Source organism: Sus scrofa, chromosome 14, assembly GCF_054392235.1.
Source record: "Sus scrofa isolate SSC_HxYL_T2T_F1_AM1 chromosome 14, Sscrofa_HxYL_maternal_Yorkshire_Landrace_v2.0, whole genome shotgun sequence".
Taxonomy (NCBI): domain Eukaryota; kingdom Metazoa; phylum Chordata; class Mammalia; order Artiodactyla; family Suidae; genus Sus; species Sus scrofa.
Window position 1 is genome coordinate 71101774 of NC_139396.1, and position 15137 is coordinate 71116910.

General features: G+C 53.8%; 1 protein-coding gene and 1 pseudogene across 7 annotated transcripts; both read right to left on the reverse strand.

The window, feature by feature from the left end:
* Positions 1–223: 223 nt before the first annotated feature.
* GSTT4 (glutathione S-transferase theta 4) lies at positions 224–7324 on the reverse strand. 7 transcript variants are annotated; one of them, XM_001929381.5, is made up of 5 exons: positions 7128–7324; positions 5554–5641; positions 2952–3102; positions 2151–2327; positions 224–541 (listed from the first exon to the last, which is right to left on the reverse strand). In XM_001929381.5, the coding sequence occupies exons 1-5, from the start codon at positions 7237–7239 to the stop codon at positions 344–346; spliced, it is 726 nt and encodes a 241-aa protein (XP_001929416.1). In that variant the 5' UTR covers positions 7240–7324; the 3' UTR covers positions 224–343. The 7 variants fall into 7 exon arrangements, with proteins under 7 accessions (XP_001929416.1, XP_084850064.1, XP_084850063.1 ...); XM_084993938.1 differs by lacking the exons at positions 5554–5641; positions 7128–7324 and adding exons at positions 1386–1454; positions 4483–4553 and having other exon boundaries at positions 2952–3066; XM_084993937.1 differs by lacking the exons at positions 5554–5641; positions 7128–7324 and adding exons at positions 1386–1454; positions 4483–4548.
* Positions 7325–8025: 701 nt separating this feature from the next.
* On the reverse strand, positions 8026–10522 carry LOC106505977 (glutathione S-transferase theta-3-like; annotated as a pseudogene).
* Between the last annotated feature and the right edge of the window lie 4615 nt (positions 10523–15137).

A 15137-nucleotide genomic window follows, 5' to 3' on the forward strand; every position in this document is an offset into this window, starting at 1 on the left:
GGCATTGCCGTGAGCTGTGGTGTAAGTCGAAGATGCAGCTCGGATCCTGCGTTGCTGTGGCTCTGACGTAGGCTGGCAGCTACAGCTCCGATTAGACCCCTAGCCTGGGAACCTCCATATGCCGCAGGAGCGGCCCAAGAGATGGCAAAAAGCCAAAGGAAAAAAAAAATTTTACGCATTACCACCACCCAGTCCCACATCAAACACTATGCTCACACCCACATCCAGGCTCAGTGGTTTTCCCAGGTCTTTATTGGGCAAAGAAACAGTGGTTTGCAGCATCTCCCAGAAGGAAGGAGGCTCTGAGGGCTGAGCTGGCCAGGCCCTGCAGGGTAGGCTACTTCTACTTGAACTTCTGCAGCAAATCACAGATCCTCTCCTTGACCATTGGATCCAGGGTTGAACAGTCCCACTCCGTCAGCTTTACCAGCCGGTCATGGGCCTCCCAGAAGAGGCCAGAGCCAATGGCCAGCTCCACCCTCATGCGCCACTCAGCCAGCTTGGAACTGTTGAGAAAGACGTTATGGTTGCCCCCCATGGGCTGCAGAGAGACAAAGAGGAAGGTGTGGTCAGTCTGTGCCCCAGCCACCCCAGGGTCCCCTCCTACAGCCACCGGGGCTCTCCCCATCCCAACCCCAAGGCCTGGCCAGGAGTCACAGACTATGCAATAGGTATAGGTGGAGACAGAAGGGCCCGAGTCCCCCAGGGCTCTCCATCACTGGTCTTTCACCAAAGCTCCTGAATCCCTCTCTGAGGTGCCCCCTGGCCCAGGTGGTTCCCACTTCCCAGAGTGACACCTCCCCTGGGCCTAGCCCTCTTCCAGGGAAACCCCTTATCCCCTGATGAGTGTGAGAGGAATTCAGTTATTCTTTTTTTTTTTTTTTTTTTTTTTTTTTTTTTGTCTTTTTAGGCCCGCACCTATGGCATATGGATGTTCCCAGGCTAGGGGTGAAATTGGAGTTGTAGCTGATGGCCCACACTACAGCCACAGCAGTGTGAGATCCCAGCTGAGTTTGTGACCTACACCACAACTCATGGCAGTGCTGTGTCCTTAACCTAGTGAGCGAGGCCAGGGATCAAACCCTCGTCTTCAGAGTTTCTGTTGTGGCTCAGAGGAAATGAATCTGACTAGTATCCATGAGGATGTGGGTTCGATCCCTGGCTTCCCTCAGCGGGTCAGGGATCCAGTATTGCCACGTGCCATAGTATAGGTCACAGGTATGCCTCAGATCCTGCATTGCTGTGACTGTGGCATAGGCCAGCAGCTGAAGCTCTGATTCGACCCCTAGCCTGGGAACGTCCATATGCTGTGGGCATAGCCCTAGAAAAGCAAAGCAAAACAAAACAAAATCCTCGTCTTCATGGATACCAGTCAGGTTCATTACCACTGAGCCATGATGGGAACTCCTGAATTCAGTTATTCTTGAAACTCCCTCTGTTATCAAGCACAGGCGCTGGAAAGAGAGACCCAGTAGGCAACCTGAGAAACATGCCTGCAAAATGTCTGAGAGGCCCCACGTGGGGTGCAGGTGAGGGACATGTGAGAGCTGCAGGGTGAAAGTTAGGCAACTGCACATCCTGGAACAGAAAGACTGAACTGCTTTCTCCTGGTACTGGCCTGCACTGCATGCTAAGCAGGGACCAAAGTGCTGCTCTGCCTACTGGCCAGGGTCTCAAATCCATCCTGCACACCAGCTGGGTCAGAACTGGCCACCCTCCCCCACACATAGCAACCACATACATGCCCCTGACACACAGAGAATGCCCCTCAGACCTAAAGCTGGGGAACTGCTCTGTCTAACCATCTGTCTGGAGCTCTGGGAAAGAGGCGGGAGGACACTTTGGAAGCGTCTGGACACTTCCCGAGAGTCCAGAGGGAGGGAAGGAATCAAGGACCCTGACCAAGCAATGCTGTGTTCTCCTCCCTGTCCCAGGCTTGCCCTCCAGCTGCTGCCCCTGTGGAGGAATTTTTGTGAAGCACGGATGACCACAATCCTCCCTGGTTCAAAACCTGTTTTCTGTGGTCCCTGGGTCAAGACCAGGACCCAGGTGTGGCTCCTGCAGCCCCCTCATCTCCCCCACTCGCCAGCCTCTCTGCAGGTTCCAATCACAGAGGAGTCCCAGGCCCTTCCCCCATCACCCACAGCAACCTGCATCATTTCCACCAGGGCGACCAAGTCGGCCAGGGAGATGTTGTCCCCAGCAATGAACAGCTTGTCCTGCAAAAACTTTTCCTCAAAAAGCTTCAGGTTGTTCTTCACCTCTGCCAGCATCTGCTCCGTCTTCTCAGCTGGAACCTCCTCACCTGTGATCATCGGGATCAGCAACTGGGGGCGGGCAGGGGGAGAGGAGGGGGAGGAGGCTGCAGCTGACCCTCCAGGCCCAGCATCCTTGGACAGGACCAAGGATGTAGAGGGGTGCTGCCAGTTATGCTTCATAGAAGTTGCCTGGGGCCAGTGTTCAGAAGGATTTTGAGGTCCCAGCAGGAAAGAATACTGTGATTGATTAGTGATGTCTGTTACAGGCATAGGATAAGAAGTATGGACACACATACTGGTTATTTGTCATCTTCAAATCTGGTAGTCTTTTTTTTTTTTTTTTTTGTCTGCGCCCATGGCATGTGAAAGTTCCCAGGCCAGGGATGGAACCCACACCACAGAAGTAACCTGAGCTACAGCACTGATAATGCTGGATCCTGTACCCTCTGAGTCACAAGGGAACTCCCAAATCTGGTAGTCTTTATGGACCCTTCCACTCTGATATTTTCTAGTTCAGAATGAAATGTCTTGGACCCTATCCTGGCAGGAGTAATAGCACCCCCTCCTCTTTCATATGCAGGGGTTCATATCCTCCCCACAGCTCTGTAAGGTGGGCAGGAAAGGGAGCTGCAGAAATGAGGCTCAGGGAGGGGAAGGGACACCTGCTTGGGCCCCAGCAGAGGCCCCGCTCACCTTAATCCAGAGTATCTTGTTCATGGGCAGCTGAATGGCCGTGTGCTGCCAGGCCATAAACTCATCCACACGGGCACGCGCGTGCAGGTCTGGTGGGTACCAGTGCGAGGGTGTGCTGTACTTGCGGCACAGGTAGAAAAGGATGGCCACGCTGCAGAGAGGGTGGGTCAGGGCTCTCCTCTGGCTGCCCTGACCCTCTATACCAATCACCCAGAGCGGCTCTAGGCATAGGTGAGCTCTAGGCACTGACCCTTCTCTAGGAGGACAAGCTCAAAGAGCTCTGTGCAAGGTAGTCTGCCCGCCCCCATCAGCCTGGCAGGGTGGGGGACCTGCAGGGGATGGGATGGCAGGCAGGGCAGGCCAGACAGGGGACAACATGCAGATACAGGTAAGAGGGAGGTCAGCAAATCTGGAGTGTCTGGGAGAGGGTAGAGCTGGGTGGGGGAGGTCAGAGACAGAGACGGCCTGTGCCCACCGCCCCCCACCGCCACACTCTCCGAGTCTCCTGCTCCTGCCCCTGGAGGTCGGGGCCCTGCCCTCAGCCCTCCCGGATCCCACACCAGCATGTTCCCACACCTCCTGCCCCACCACCGAGGAGAACCAGAGTTTGCTGTGACCTGATGGGCCCCCTTCCTGGGTACCACGTCTGGCAGCATCACAGCCCTGGGAGGACCCTGGAATGGGCAGCTGGCCTCTTGTCTACCCAGCACCCTTCCCCCTACCCTCCCTGCAGGGACCCGCTCCACCAGCAGTGATTCTAAAGGGGGCGACTGGCAGTCAGTCACAAGTCCCAGGGTCCTGGCCAGTGAGTGGACCAAAAGTAAGTAGGTGACTCACCCTGGGCCTGTCCCTGCTCTTCCCTGTGAACTTCGGATCACCCATAAAGGGGGTCATGCTCATTGCTGAGGACTAGGTGCTTCAAAGAGGTAGTACCAGAGTTGCTGTTAGCAGTGAGTAGAGGAGGAAATGCTAAGGGAAGCTGGCAGGCAGCCAGGTGGGAAAAGGCATCAGCGCCCCCGTGGCCAGGCCTGGATTCCCCTGGCTTGTCACTTTCACCACTAAATTCAGACTAGTTGAGCTGGGTTTCTGCCTTTGCAGCTGGCATCCTTAGCCCCTTCCTCAGTGCCGTGGGCAGAGAAGCTGGGAGGCTGGTGGAGTGGGGCAGAGGTGGGTGTTTGGAGAAGGCCTACGCAGGTGGCAGTGGATTCACTGTGTTTGAAGGCCCAGGCCTGGGAGCTGGGAGGGAAGGACCACCAGCATGAAAAGGTGGCATAAGAAGGCCAAGATCCTTCCTGGGCCCTTCCATGGTCCGCTTGGGAGACATACTTTAAGTTATGAGACCCCCCTCCCCTGCCCCTCCGGAGTTCTATGGTACAGCAGGTTAAGGATCTGGCGTCAGTGCTGTGGCTCAGGTTCGATCCCTGGCCCAGAACTTCCACATGCCAAAAAAATTTTTTCAAAGTTTCAAGACCCCCACCCCCCCACCCCGTGAAGCAGTCTGAGAAGCTGACAGTCAAGCCTTGAATCTTACCAAACCGCAAGATCCAACTATGAATTCACAGGCAATGAAGAGACAGAAAACCATTCTACAGAGCACCACAAAAATGCAATCAGCAAAATTCAGACTGATTTTGAAATTCCACAGGACAAAGGGCCCGGTTTCTTCAACCAGGGCCAAAATGCAAAGGTCAAAGGTCAAAGGTCCCCTGGAGAGGACTGTAGGTGAAAAGAGAGATTAAACAGGCAGATCAATCATTGGCGCCCTTTGCAGCTTATCTGGACCCTGATGATAACCCACAAACCGCAAAGAAAATATCTATGAGGGAGCTCCCCTTGTGGTGCAGTGGTTAACGAATCTGACTGGGAACCATGAGGTTTCGGGTTCTATCCCTGCCCTTGCTCAGTGAGTTAAGGATCCGGTGTTGCCCTGAGCTGTGGTTTAGGTAGCAGACACGGCTCGGATCCGGTATTGCTGTGGCTGTGGCGTAGGCCGGCAGCTACAGCTCCAATTGGACCCCTAGCCTGAGAACCTCCATATGCCGCAGGAGCGGCCCAAGAAAAGGTAAAAATACACACACAAAAAACAAAAAACAATTCCCAGAAATAAAAAGAGAATCTAGGCAATAAAATAAAGCCTAACCTGTTTTTTAAAAAAAAAGAAAAGAAAATATCTATGAGATACTCAGAGACTTTTGAATACGAAGGGGTATTTGATAAAATATAAGAATTATTATTAATTTTATTAGGGGTCCTCATGGTACTGTAGTAGGGCCTTTTTTTTTTTTTTTAAGAGCCCTTATCTCTTAGAAGTTCATTTCCAATCATTTACGGATGAAGGATGGGGTGGCCAGGAGGCAGAAGAACAGAGTGGGGTACAAATGATGCAAAAGGGGCCCTGAGGGGACCATAGCCCGAGGTGGGCGATGCCTACGTGAGGTTCGTGATATTCATTACTTGGTATTTGTTGTATTTTTGTGTATATGTGAAACTTTCCATCATGGAAAAAAATAAATGGCAAAAATCAATAGGCACCAGCAGGTGGCTGCTGCTGAATCTCCTAGGAAGAGAGACAGATGGCAAGAGGGCCTGGGAAGATCTTTACCTTTCAGATAAGATAAATTTTCCATCTTTGAGGCTGGGCAGCTTCCTCAGGGGGTTGATCTCGATGTACTCCTTGCTGTGGTGGTGACCTGAGAGGAGCAGGAAGGCCTGAGACTGCTCATTCTCCAGGCACCCAGGGCAGAGACACCCGGAACTCCCAGAGGCAGAAACGCCTTTCTATTATCTAAAGAAGGGAAAGGTGAGCCCCAGAGGAACCGCAGGTAAGAGGGCAAGTCAGGGAGTGGCAGAGCAGGGACCAGGTTGGGACTCCTGCCCCATCCCAGGCTCCAGGACCAGGACAACCCTGTGGCTCTCAGAAGCTGGAGGCCTCAGGCCCTCACCCCCAAGTCTGGGCCTAAAGCCACAGCCTGTTAATCAGCAGCAGCTATAAAGGCCTAGATCCCACCCAGCCCTAGGCGCCTCTAAGGGTAGCAGGGCAGGTGCCAGCACAGCAGGAGCCCCAGCCCCAGCACACAGCTGGAATCCAAAAGGAATCCTCAGAGTTCCCATTGTGGCACAGCGGAAATGAATCCGACTAGGAACCATGAAGTTGCGAGTTCGATCCCTGACCTTGCTCAGTGGGCTAAGGATCCGGCGTTGCTGTGAGCTGTGGTGTAGGTGGTAGACATAGCTCGGATCCTGCATTGCTGTGGCTGTGGCCTAGGTCAGCAGCTATAGCTCCGATTCGACCCCTAGCTTGGGAAACTCCATATGCCAGGGGTGTGGCCCTGAAAAAAACAAAAACAAGAGTGAGTCTCCCACATGCACCCAGCCTGATCTGAACAGAGAACCCAATAACGTGGGGGCAGGAGTTTTAACTCTTCCCTGACCGGCTGCCTCTGTTGGAGACACTTCCAGGCTGTATTCACACCCCAGTTGTTTCTGGGGCTCCTGTGTCTCCTCCTCTGTATTCTGGAGGCTCCTGCCCCTGCAAGCTGAGATTTTTTAAATTTTTTTAAATTTATCATTTTTTTTTTCCTCAGGCTTTCCCACAGCATGCAGAAGTTCCTAGACCAGGGATCAAACCCACAGTACACCAGTGATAACACCGGATCCTTAACCCACTGAGCCACCAGGAAATTCCTGCAAGCTGAGATTTTAGAGCCCGTTCTGTGCTTAGGGTGGAGTTGGGGACTAGAGCCATGAATGTCACCGATGGTCATGGTTACCCTGAGCAGGTCTGAAGGCTGCAGGGGGGCGGGGGGGGAACGTGGTGTGTGGACGGAAGCAGGCACAGAATAACCACACATCCCGTGACTTTTGCCAACCTAATTGGCAGCAGGTGCTGCAGCTGATGAGGTGTTGGACACCCTCTAGGAAAAGGTGAGGTACAGTGTGGGGACCTGGGGGCCCCTCTGCCCCTCTTCCTTCCATCTGGCCCTAGAAGAGCCTGTTCATCACTGTGGGGCAGAATCAGTGAGGCAAAGGCAGGCTGGGCAGCTTTCCTATCCTGTGGACTTTGGGGCAGCAGGGGGTGGTCTCCTCTGTCTCCATCTCCCTCTTTCAGAAATCCCCTGACCTTGTGTCCTGCCTCCCCCCACAACCTGGCCCACCCAGGCAGCTGCAGGTACCAACCTTTTAGCAGATCCACAAACTGGAAGTCGAAGGGGATGCTGTTCTTCCTGGCGAAGATGTAGACGGCGCGGCAAGACGCAGACAGCAGGTCCAGGTAGAGCTCCAGGCCCATGCTGAGACATGCGCTGAGCCCCCGCTTCAGCTGGCAGATACCCAACCGGAGCCCACCAGCCCAAGTCCCAGCCCCTGCATTCTGGAACCTCTGATTCTCCGGGTGTTGTCATGAGGCCAGGAGGCCTAGAACTCTCACCACAGCAAGGATTCTGAGGAGGCCCAGGAGCAAACTGGGGAGAGAGGCCTGTGGCTCGGGCCCCAGGTGGGAGCGGCTGTGACCCTGTTCTTCCCTCCCTGGGCGTATGTGTGCATCTGGCCTGGCTCTAAGAAGAGTGTACTCATGGGAATTCCAGGGTCAGGCAACTGTAGAACATGGTTAAAGGAGCTTTGCAGGGTCCAGAGTGAGGACAAGATGACAACCAACCCAGGAAGTTTCCAGAAGCAGACTGTGAGGGTATCCACAGGTCAGTCTAGCCTGAAATGTGGCTAGAAATGGGTGGGGAGAAAGAAATAGAAGCCCAGGGAGTTGTTAGGGCATGGGTTGACACACGGGGGACACAAAAGACCATGCTGAGAGCCCAGAAACTTCTAGCCTGGGCTGGGACTAGCCGTGGCCAGGCCATGCATGCACTTAGACTCGCCATCTGGCTGCTGAGGAAGGTCACCAGACCCCTAGGGGGGACCGAGTGCTGCTCACTTGGAGCTGCAGGATCTCTGGAGCATCCCCATCTGTTTGGAAGCACAGAGACCCCACTTCACTTCCCTGGGCAGAGTGAGCCAGGAGACAGTGGAGGCATACAGCACGTTTATTGCAGATTGCAGAGGGTGGGATGCAGCAGCCCCATCAACGGAGCCGCTCCTTCACGCACTTCGCCAGCTTCTGGGCCAGCTGGGGATCCTGCTGGATCTCTTAGGGGTCCCGAGGCTGGAGTACAAGCCTGTGGGCCTCCTGGACAAGCTGTCCAGGGCAGCTGGAGCTGGGGCTTTGGCTCAGCCAGTGCCTAGAGCACCCCCAGAGGACAAGAGAACAGGATGACCTCACCTGCATCAGCTCCGTGAGTGCCTTCAGATCTGCCAGGGAGACCTGCTCAGAGGCCAGGAAGGGCTTAGCTGCCAGAATCTCCTGATCCAGGTGCTACACAGCTGGCATCAGCTTTCCCAACAGCTGCTCCAGCTGTGTGGCATCCACAGGCTGCCCAGAGAAGTGGGACAGGAGAGACTGGGCAGGGAAGAGAGGGGGCAGTTTACCTAAGGCCCTTCCAAGTCTTCCAAGCCTCCTCTCCAAGCCTCCTCACCAGCCATCTTTCAGCATGCCCTCTGGGGCTCTATGTTCAGAAGGATTCTGAGGTTCATTCAGGCTCAGAGGAATGAGAACTGTGATTGATTAGTGATGTCTGCCTAGGCAGTAGATGGGAGCTGGTATACAGACCAACTGGTCCACTCCAGCTCTGGGGGTCCTGGCTCCTGCCCAAGCTGGCAGGACAGAGCAGGGAGGTTCACCTTGTACAGGTAGACCTTGGTGGCAGGCAGCTGGATGGCAGTGTGCTGCCACATGAGGTACTCATCCACATGGGTGTAAGCCTGCAGTTCAGGTGGATACCAGTGGGCCCATGTCTGGTACTTGTGGCTAAAAAGGATGGCTACGCTGCACGCAGGGGGTGTCAGAGACCCCAGTCCACCTGGGCTGGGCGACTCCATCTCTCATCAGCAAGGAGATATGATGGCACCAATCCCCCAACTCTGCCTCCAGGGGAGGACCTCCCCATTGCCACACCCTCTAGGAGGCATCCACCACCAAACAGCCCTTCAGCCCAAACTCTGCTCCTCCCAGGTTTCCACTCCTCTCCACTGCCACTCCAGCTACCCTCTGCCCCCAACCCAGCTCTCTGGTCTCAGGGTCCCTACTCAGAGAGACAGAGGCAGGCTCACCACAAAGCCCTGCCCAAGGGGTCTCCAAGTTCCCTTCTTGGACTGGTGCCCCCTAGGGCTCAGGGTGTAGGGAAGGGGCTCAGAGGTCCCCACTCTTTTTTTTTTTTTTTTTTTTGGTCTTTTTGTCTTTGTTGTTGTTGTTGTTGTTGCTATTTCTTGGGCCGCTCCCGCGGCATATGGAGGTTCCCAGGCTAGAGGTCGAATCGGAGCTGTAGCCACCGGCCTACACCAGAGCCACAGCAATGCAGGATCCGAGCCGCGTCTGCAACCTACACCACAGCTCACGGCAACGCCGGATCCCCAACCCACTGAGCAAGGGCAGGGACCAAACCCGCAACCTCATGGTTCCTAGTCGGATTCGTTAACCACTGCGCCACAACAGGAACTCCCCTTTTTTCTTTTTTATGGTTATACTTACAGCATACAGAAGTTCCCAGTCTAGGGGTCAAATGTGAATTGAAGCTGCAGCTGCCAGCCTACCCCACAACCACAGCAACACAGGATCTGAGCCCTGTCTGCAACCTACACCACAGGTCACGGCAACACTGGTTCCTTAATCCGCTGAGTGAAGCCAGGGAATAAACCTGCATCCTCATGGATACTAGTCAGGTTTGTAATCCACTGAGCCACAAAAGGAACTTTGGGTCCCCCACTCTCAGTCCCCCTTGGCCTCTAGGCATGTGGTGCCCAGTTTCCATGCCCTGACAAGCCTTGGGAGGTGGTTACCTCATAACCCTATTTTACAGAAGCAGCAGCCCCAGGGCATGAAGCTTTGTAACCTGCCCACTGGCAAAAGGTGGGAACAGGGAGGTGGCACTCAGAGCCCCATGCAGTCCCAGGGCTGCCCCGCTCTGGTGAGTCTGACATCTGCAGAGAGGCTACCCTCAAGCCTGGGTCTTCCTTGGTGGGTTCCAGGTTGTCCAGGCCTGGGAGGTGGCCCAAACCCCTGCCCACTCTGAAGCTCCCAGCTTTAGCCTCAAAGCAACCCCATACTCTCCAAGCTGAACTGGCCGCAAGGGAGAGGGACCCAGAAGTCTGGAAAGATTGCCAAGCCAGAGGTGACCAGCTTTCTGTCTGCCTTCCTCTGCCTACCTCCAACATTGAGTCCTGGACCCAGGTCACCCTACCTCTCAGCCAGCAGGAAATCCCCATCCCTGAGAGTAGGCACCTTCCCCAGGGGGTTCACCTTCAGGAATTTGGGTTTCAGGTGCTCCCCTGAGGGGCAGAGAGCAGGAGAGTCTCAGCGCAGGGTCTGGCCCCTGGGCATCTCCTCCATGGAGCCCACCTAGCTCCTAGCTCACCCCGTACCAGCTCCACAGGCCGCAGCTTGAAGGGAATGCCATTTTTCCTGGCGAAAATGTAGACGGCACAGCAGGGGACCAGTACAGGTCCAGAAAGAGCTCAAGCACCATCGCTGTGCTGGCTTAGTACTGGGCCACTTCACAATGGTGCCCGCGCTCTGGTTCGTGACCCTCCCTGAAGCCTACTCCCTCCACCACTGGCTGGGCACCCAGCCAGGCCACCACACCTCTTGGAGACTGGAGGTGGGTGGGCTGTGCCCCTGTGAGGGGCACTGGTTTTCCAAAGGCAAGGTCCCCAGCCTGGCCCCCCTCCTCCTCCATAGTACAAGCCTGTGGACACTCCCACCCCTGCTCCCTCCCTCTGCCTGGCTGGGGCCAAACCACCCCCTACTCCATCTCTGCTTCTCTCCAGCCTGGGCAGCTTCCATGTCCTTCAAATCCACTGGGGGCCAGCTGAGGACACACACTTCAGGGTTATTTTGTTTGGTCGGTTTTTGTTTTAGGGCCACACCCCGCAGCATGTGGAAGTTCTCTGGGATTGAATCTGAGCCACAGCACAGCCGTGGGATCCTTTAACCCACTTGCTGGGCTAGGGATGGAACCCACACCTCTGCAGTGCCCCGACCCCCTGCAGTCAGATTCTTAACCCACAGCACAGGATGAAAGGGGATTTTCTTTTCTTTTTTCTTTTCTTTCTTTCCTTTCCTTCCTTCCTCCCTCCCTTCCTTTTTCATGAGGAGAGCCCTGGAAGATTGCCCCCAGCCCTCCCACCCATAAGAAAATCAATCACTCCATTGAAAATAGACATGTGGGGTAGGAAACCAGGAGAAACTTGAAAGGGCAAGTCCCTAAACATTTATGTTTGGGCTCCTGGCTGGTTGTAAGGAGCCCCAGGAGGGTGGGAATGGTCTGCAAAAGGCGGAGGTGACCTGACCGTAGCCTGCACAAGCCCCAAGGACCCAGATCTCAGGGAAGCCAGTGGTGGCTGGGGCTGGGTAAGCTCAGGGGCACTCCCTGCTGCACAGACAGAGGGGCAGAGGGCCCCAATAGGACTGCAGGTTCTAAGATGCTTACCCTTCCATGTCCCAAACACCTTCCTAAGGCAACGACGTACAAGGGCCCTTCACAAATACAAGAAAAGGCCACAGGAGAGGGAAAGCAAGGAAAGTGCCCAGGTTTACTCTTAAAAATGTAAATCCCCAGAGAAACCAGTCTGAGAAGCAATAAGAAAGGAAGGAGCTTTCGTCGTGGCTCAGCAGTAACAAATCCAACTAGCATCCATGAAGATTTGGGTTCAATCCCTGGCCTCACTCAGTGGGTTAAGTATCCAGCGTTGCCGTGAGCTGTGGTGTAGGTTGCAGACATGGCTCGGATCCTGACTGGCTGTGGCGTAGGCTGACGGCTGCAGCTCTGATTTTGACCCCTAGCCTGGGAACTTCCAAATGCCGCAGGTGTGGCCCTAAAAAGCAAAACAACAACAACAACAACAAAAACCAAAAATACACACAAGGCAAAAGAAAAACAGGCAATTCTTAGAACATGAAAAGTGAGTTGACAAAAAACATATAAAAAGAAGCCTAAACTTACTAAAAGAAGTTAAAATTGCAATGTTATTAACGCTATTTATTCCACATCCAACAGGTTTAAAATATGTTCAGTATGTTGTTCAGTATTCTATTATAACCTTATAATAGTGAAGAGTTGAAAGCATTCTCAACACCCATTTACCAAAAGAATCTAACACAGTGCAGGGCGAAAATTAGTGAATTAAGCCCACATACCTGCCTGAGAGAGAGCATCTCAGACAACTGAGGGGCAAAGTGCCCAAAAAAATGCAAACCATGAAGCCAGCTACCAGGACTGTGCCAAAAAGGTAAAATTTTACCTTTGTTTTCTGAGGGTTTTTTCCAGCTGGGCCTGATTGGCATAATAAAGATCAACAGGAGAAAAGCATAAAAAACGTATTAATACAAGTTTTTCCTGATGTGGGACCCTTCATAAGGATTGATGACCCAAAGATGGCAAACTCGACATGCTTTTATGTTAGGTTGAACACAGAGGTCATGGGGAGAAAATAAACTACATGGAGAGGCTAACGGAAGATTATTTTCACAAGGTTTGTACAGAATTCTCTTGGTCTCAACTTCTCCTCCTTGATGTTAAGTCCATTACTTTCCTTCTGGTGCGTGGAAAACCTTTTCCTATGGCAATTTCATCTCCTGTTCTTAATAAAAAGACAATCAGGCAGTTCCTGTTGTGGTTCAGCAGCTTAAGAACCCAATGTAGGAGTTCCCGTCGTGGCGCAGTGGTTAACGAATCCGACTAGGAACCATGAGGTTGCAGGTTCGGTCCCTGCCCTTGCTCAGTGGGTTAACGATCCGGCATTGCCGTGAGCTGTGGTGTAGGTTGCAGACGCGGCTCGGATCCTGCATTGCTGTGGCTCTGGCGTAGGCCGGTGGCTACAACTCCGATTCGACCCCTAGCCTGGGAACCTCCATATGCCGCGGGAGCGGCCCAAGAAATAGCAACAACAAAAGACAAAAGACAAAAAAAAAAGACAAAAAAAAAAAAAAAAAGAACCCAATGTATACTCTGAGGATGCAGGTTCCATCCCTGGCCTTGCTCAGTGGGTTAAGGATCCTGCGTTGCCACAAGCTGTGGTGCAGGCCTGCAGCTCCAGCTTCCATTAAACCACTAGCCCGGGAACTTCCATATGCTGCAGGTGTGGCTTTTAAAAAAAGAAAAGAAAAAAAAAAAAGGCGAATCAGTGTCTTTCTTGCATTTGCTGTTTCTTCAAGTATCTTTGACTCAAAATCGTCAATATGCCAAAGCAGCCTATTTTGGGATGGTAGTTCTGAACTCCTTCAATTACAGACACATAGCCACAGCCACCACCAGATTCCTGAATGTGGTTTCCTCCGAGGAGACTGAGGTGGAAGCACCCAGGGTGGCCCTCACTTACGCCTGATCCAAACGGGGGATACACGAGTACTCATATATTATTCTTTATAATAATAAATTAAAACTACCATACCAACAAAAAGGTCACGGCAATAAACCAAAATTATGTCAGACGGGCTTTCTCTTGGACGGGTGTTTTACGCGAGCCCTCAGCACAGCAACTTATCAGCCCTCACTTCGCGGCTTGGGACCCCCTGTCAAGCACAGGCGTCCTGGCGCCACAGACCCTGGAGCTTGCAGGGGGTGGGCGGATCCCCCGACCTCGCCGGCCCCGCCCCCGCCCCCGCCCCCGCCCCCGCCCCCGCCCGGCGCTGCTCGCGGTGCTTGCCGGGAGGAAGGGGTGTGGGTGGGCGGGTTGCCTGGCAACAGGCAGCCGGCTCGCGCCAGTCAGTTAAGGTCTGGTGACTTGAGCTGCCCCTGTGCTCTGGGCCTCTTGAGTGCGGCGGGTGGTTCCGTTATTGCCAAGCGGCATCCGAGGCTGACGGGAAGGGGAGGGAAAGGACCCGGGAGCGGAGCGTAAGGGAAGGATCTGGGGCACAAAGAGATCTGGGGCGGAGACCCCGAGGGGCGAGGGCAGGGAGTGCAGCCTCCTGTCGGCGGTGGGAGGAACTGTTCGGGTCCCTGGGGGAAGACAGGGAGAAGGGGAGACAGGAGGGCGCGAAGAGACGAGGGTGGACCCAAAAAGTGGAGAGAAAAAAGAAATGAAGGAACCGAGCAGGGCGGCCTCCTGACAAAGCTGAGTCCATGGCGACTTTCCCCAGCCTTAGAAGCCCCTTCATTAAGCAGACCATAATAGACCCCTACTAATTTTTAGATCAATATTTTTTATGCACAGGATGGGAGAGGGAAAGGGTGGAGGACAGTCAGGAGACCTGAAGCAAGAGCCCAGTTCCAGAGCAGGAAGGAACCTCAGAGGTTACTGTCACTTGCAGGTGAAAGTGTGACCGCAGCTCTTTCCGGCACCTAAAGCTCTCTTAACCACCCTTCGTCTTAGCTCTACCTGTGGGAGACTTACCTTTGGGTTGAGGAGAAAGAGGGACAGATGGACAATAGCAACGCAAGGAAGGGATGCCAATGGGAGGAGAGAGTGAAAGCACCCTGGGGGCACACCCTGGTGAGAACTAGACACTAGTTTTAAGGGAAGTCTGTGTCATGAACACCCCAGTCCCATTTCAGGGCTTCTGGATGAGGTGGACCAAGTGTAGGACTAGGGGGTCAGAGCAAGAAGCCTCTCAGGATCCCTTGTCAATAGGAGACTTAACATGGGGTTCCCCCCCCATCTTGTTCATGCTTTGTTCATCCTTTGCCAGGGCACCTTGGGGACCCAGCCCACCTCCCTCAGGGAGGACCTTGGCAGTCTTCTGGTAGAATCTGTTCTGACCTTAGGTGAATGGCCCCTGTAGAGCAGGTTACATCCCAATGGGGAGGTTACTGAGCTCCCCGAAGTTTTCTGAGGCTGCTTTGTCATCTGTAAAATAATCACAGCTCTTATCTGTTCCTGAGGTGGTTATATCTAGTGAGACACAGTGCTTTTAATGGGCATGGGGCCCTCAAATGCAAAGACGTGGTACCAGAGAGCCCAGTCCATGTGGCTTGAGGAAGCCACTTGGAAGGGGCTAAAGCCAACCTTTCCCAGCCAAGGCCTGCTGCCACCACCTGCAGGGCCAGGCCACCTCAATGGGCTGCCAGTCTGTTTGTCCTTGTCCTCCCTGGCCCAGCTCTGAGTCCAGAGACCTGGATTTGAATCCTGGATCTGTCACTTACT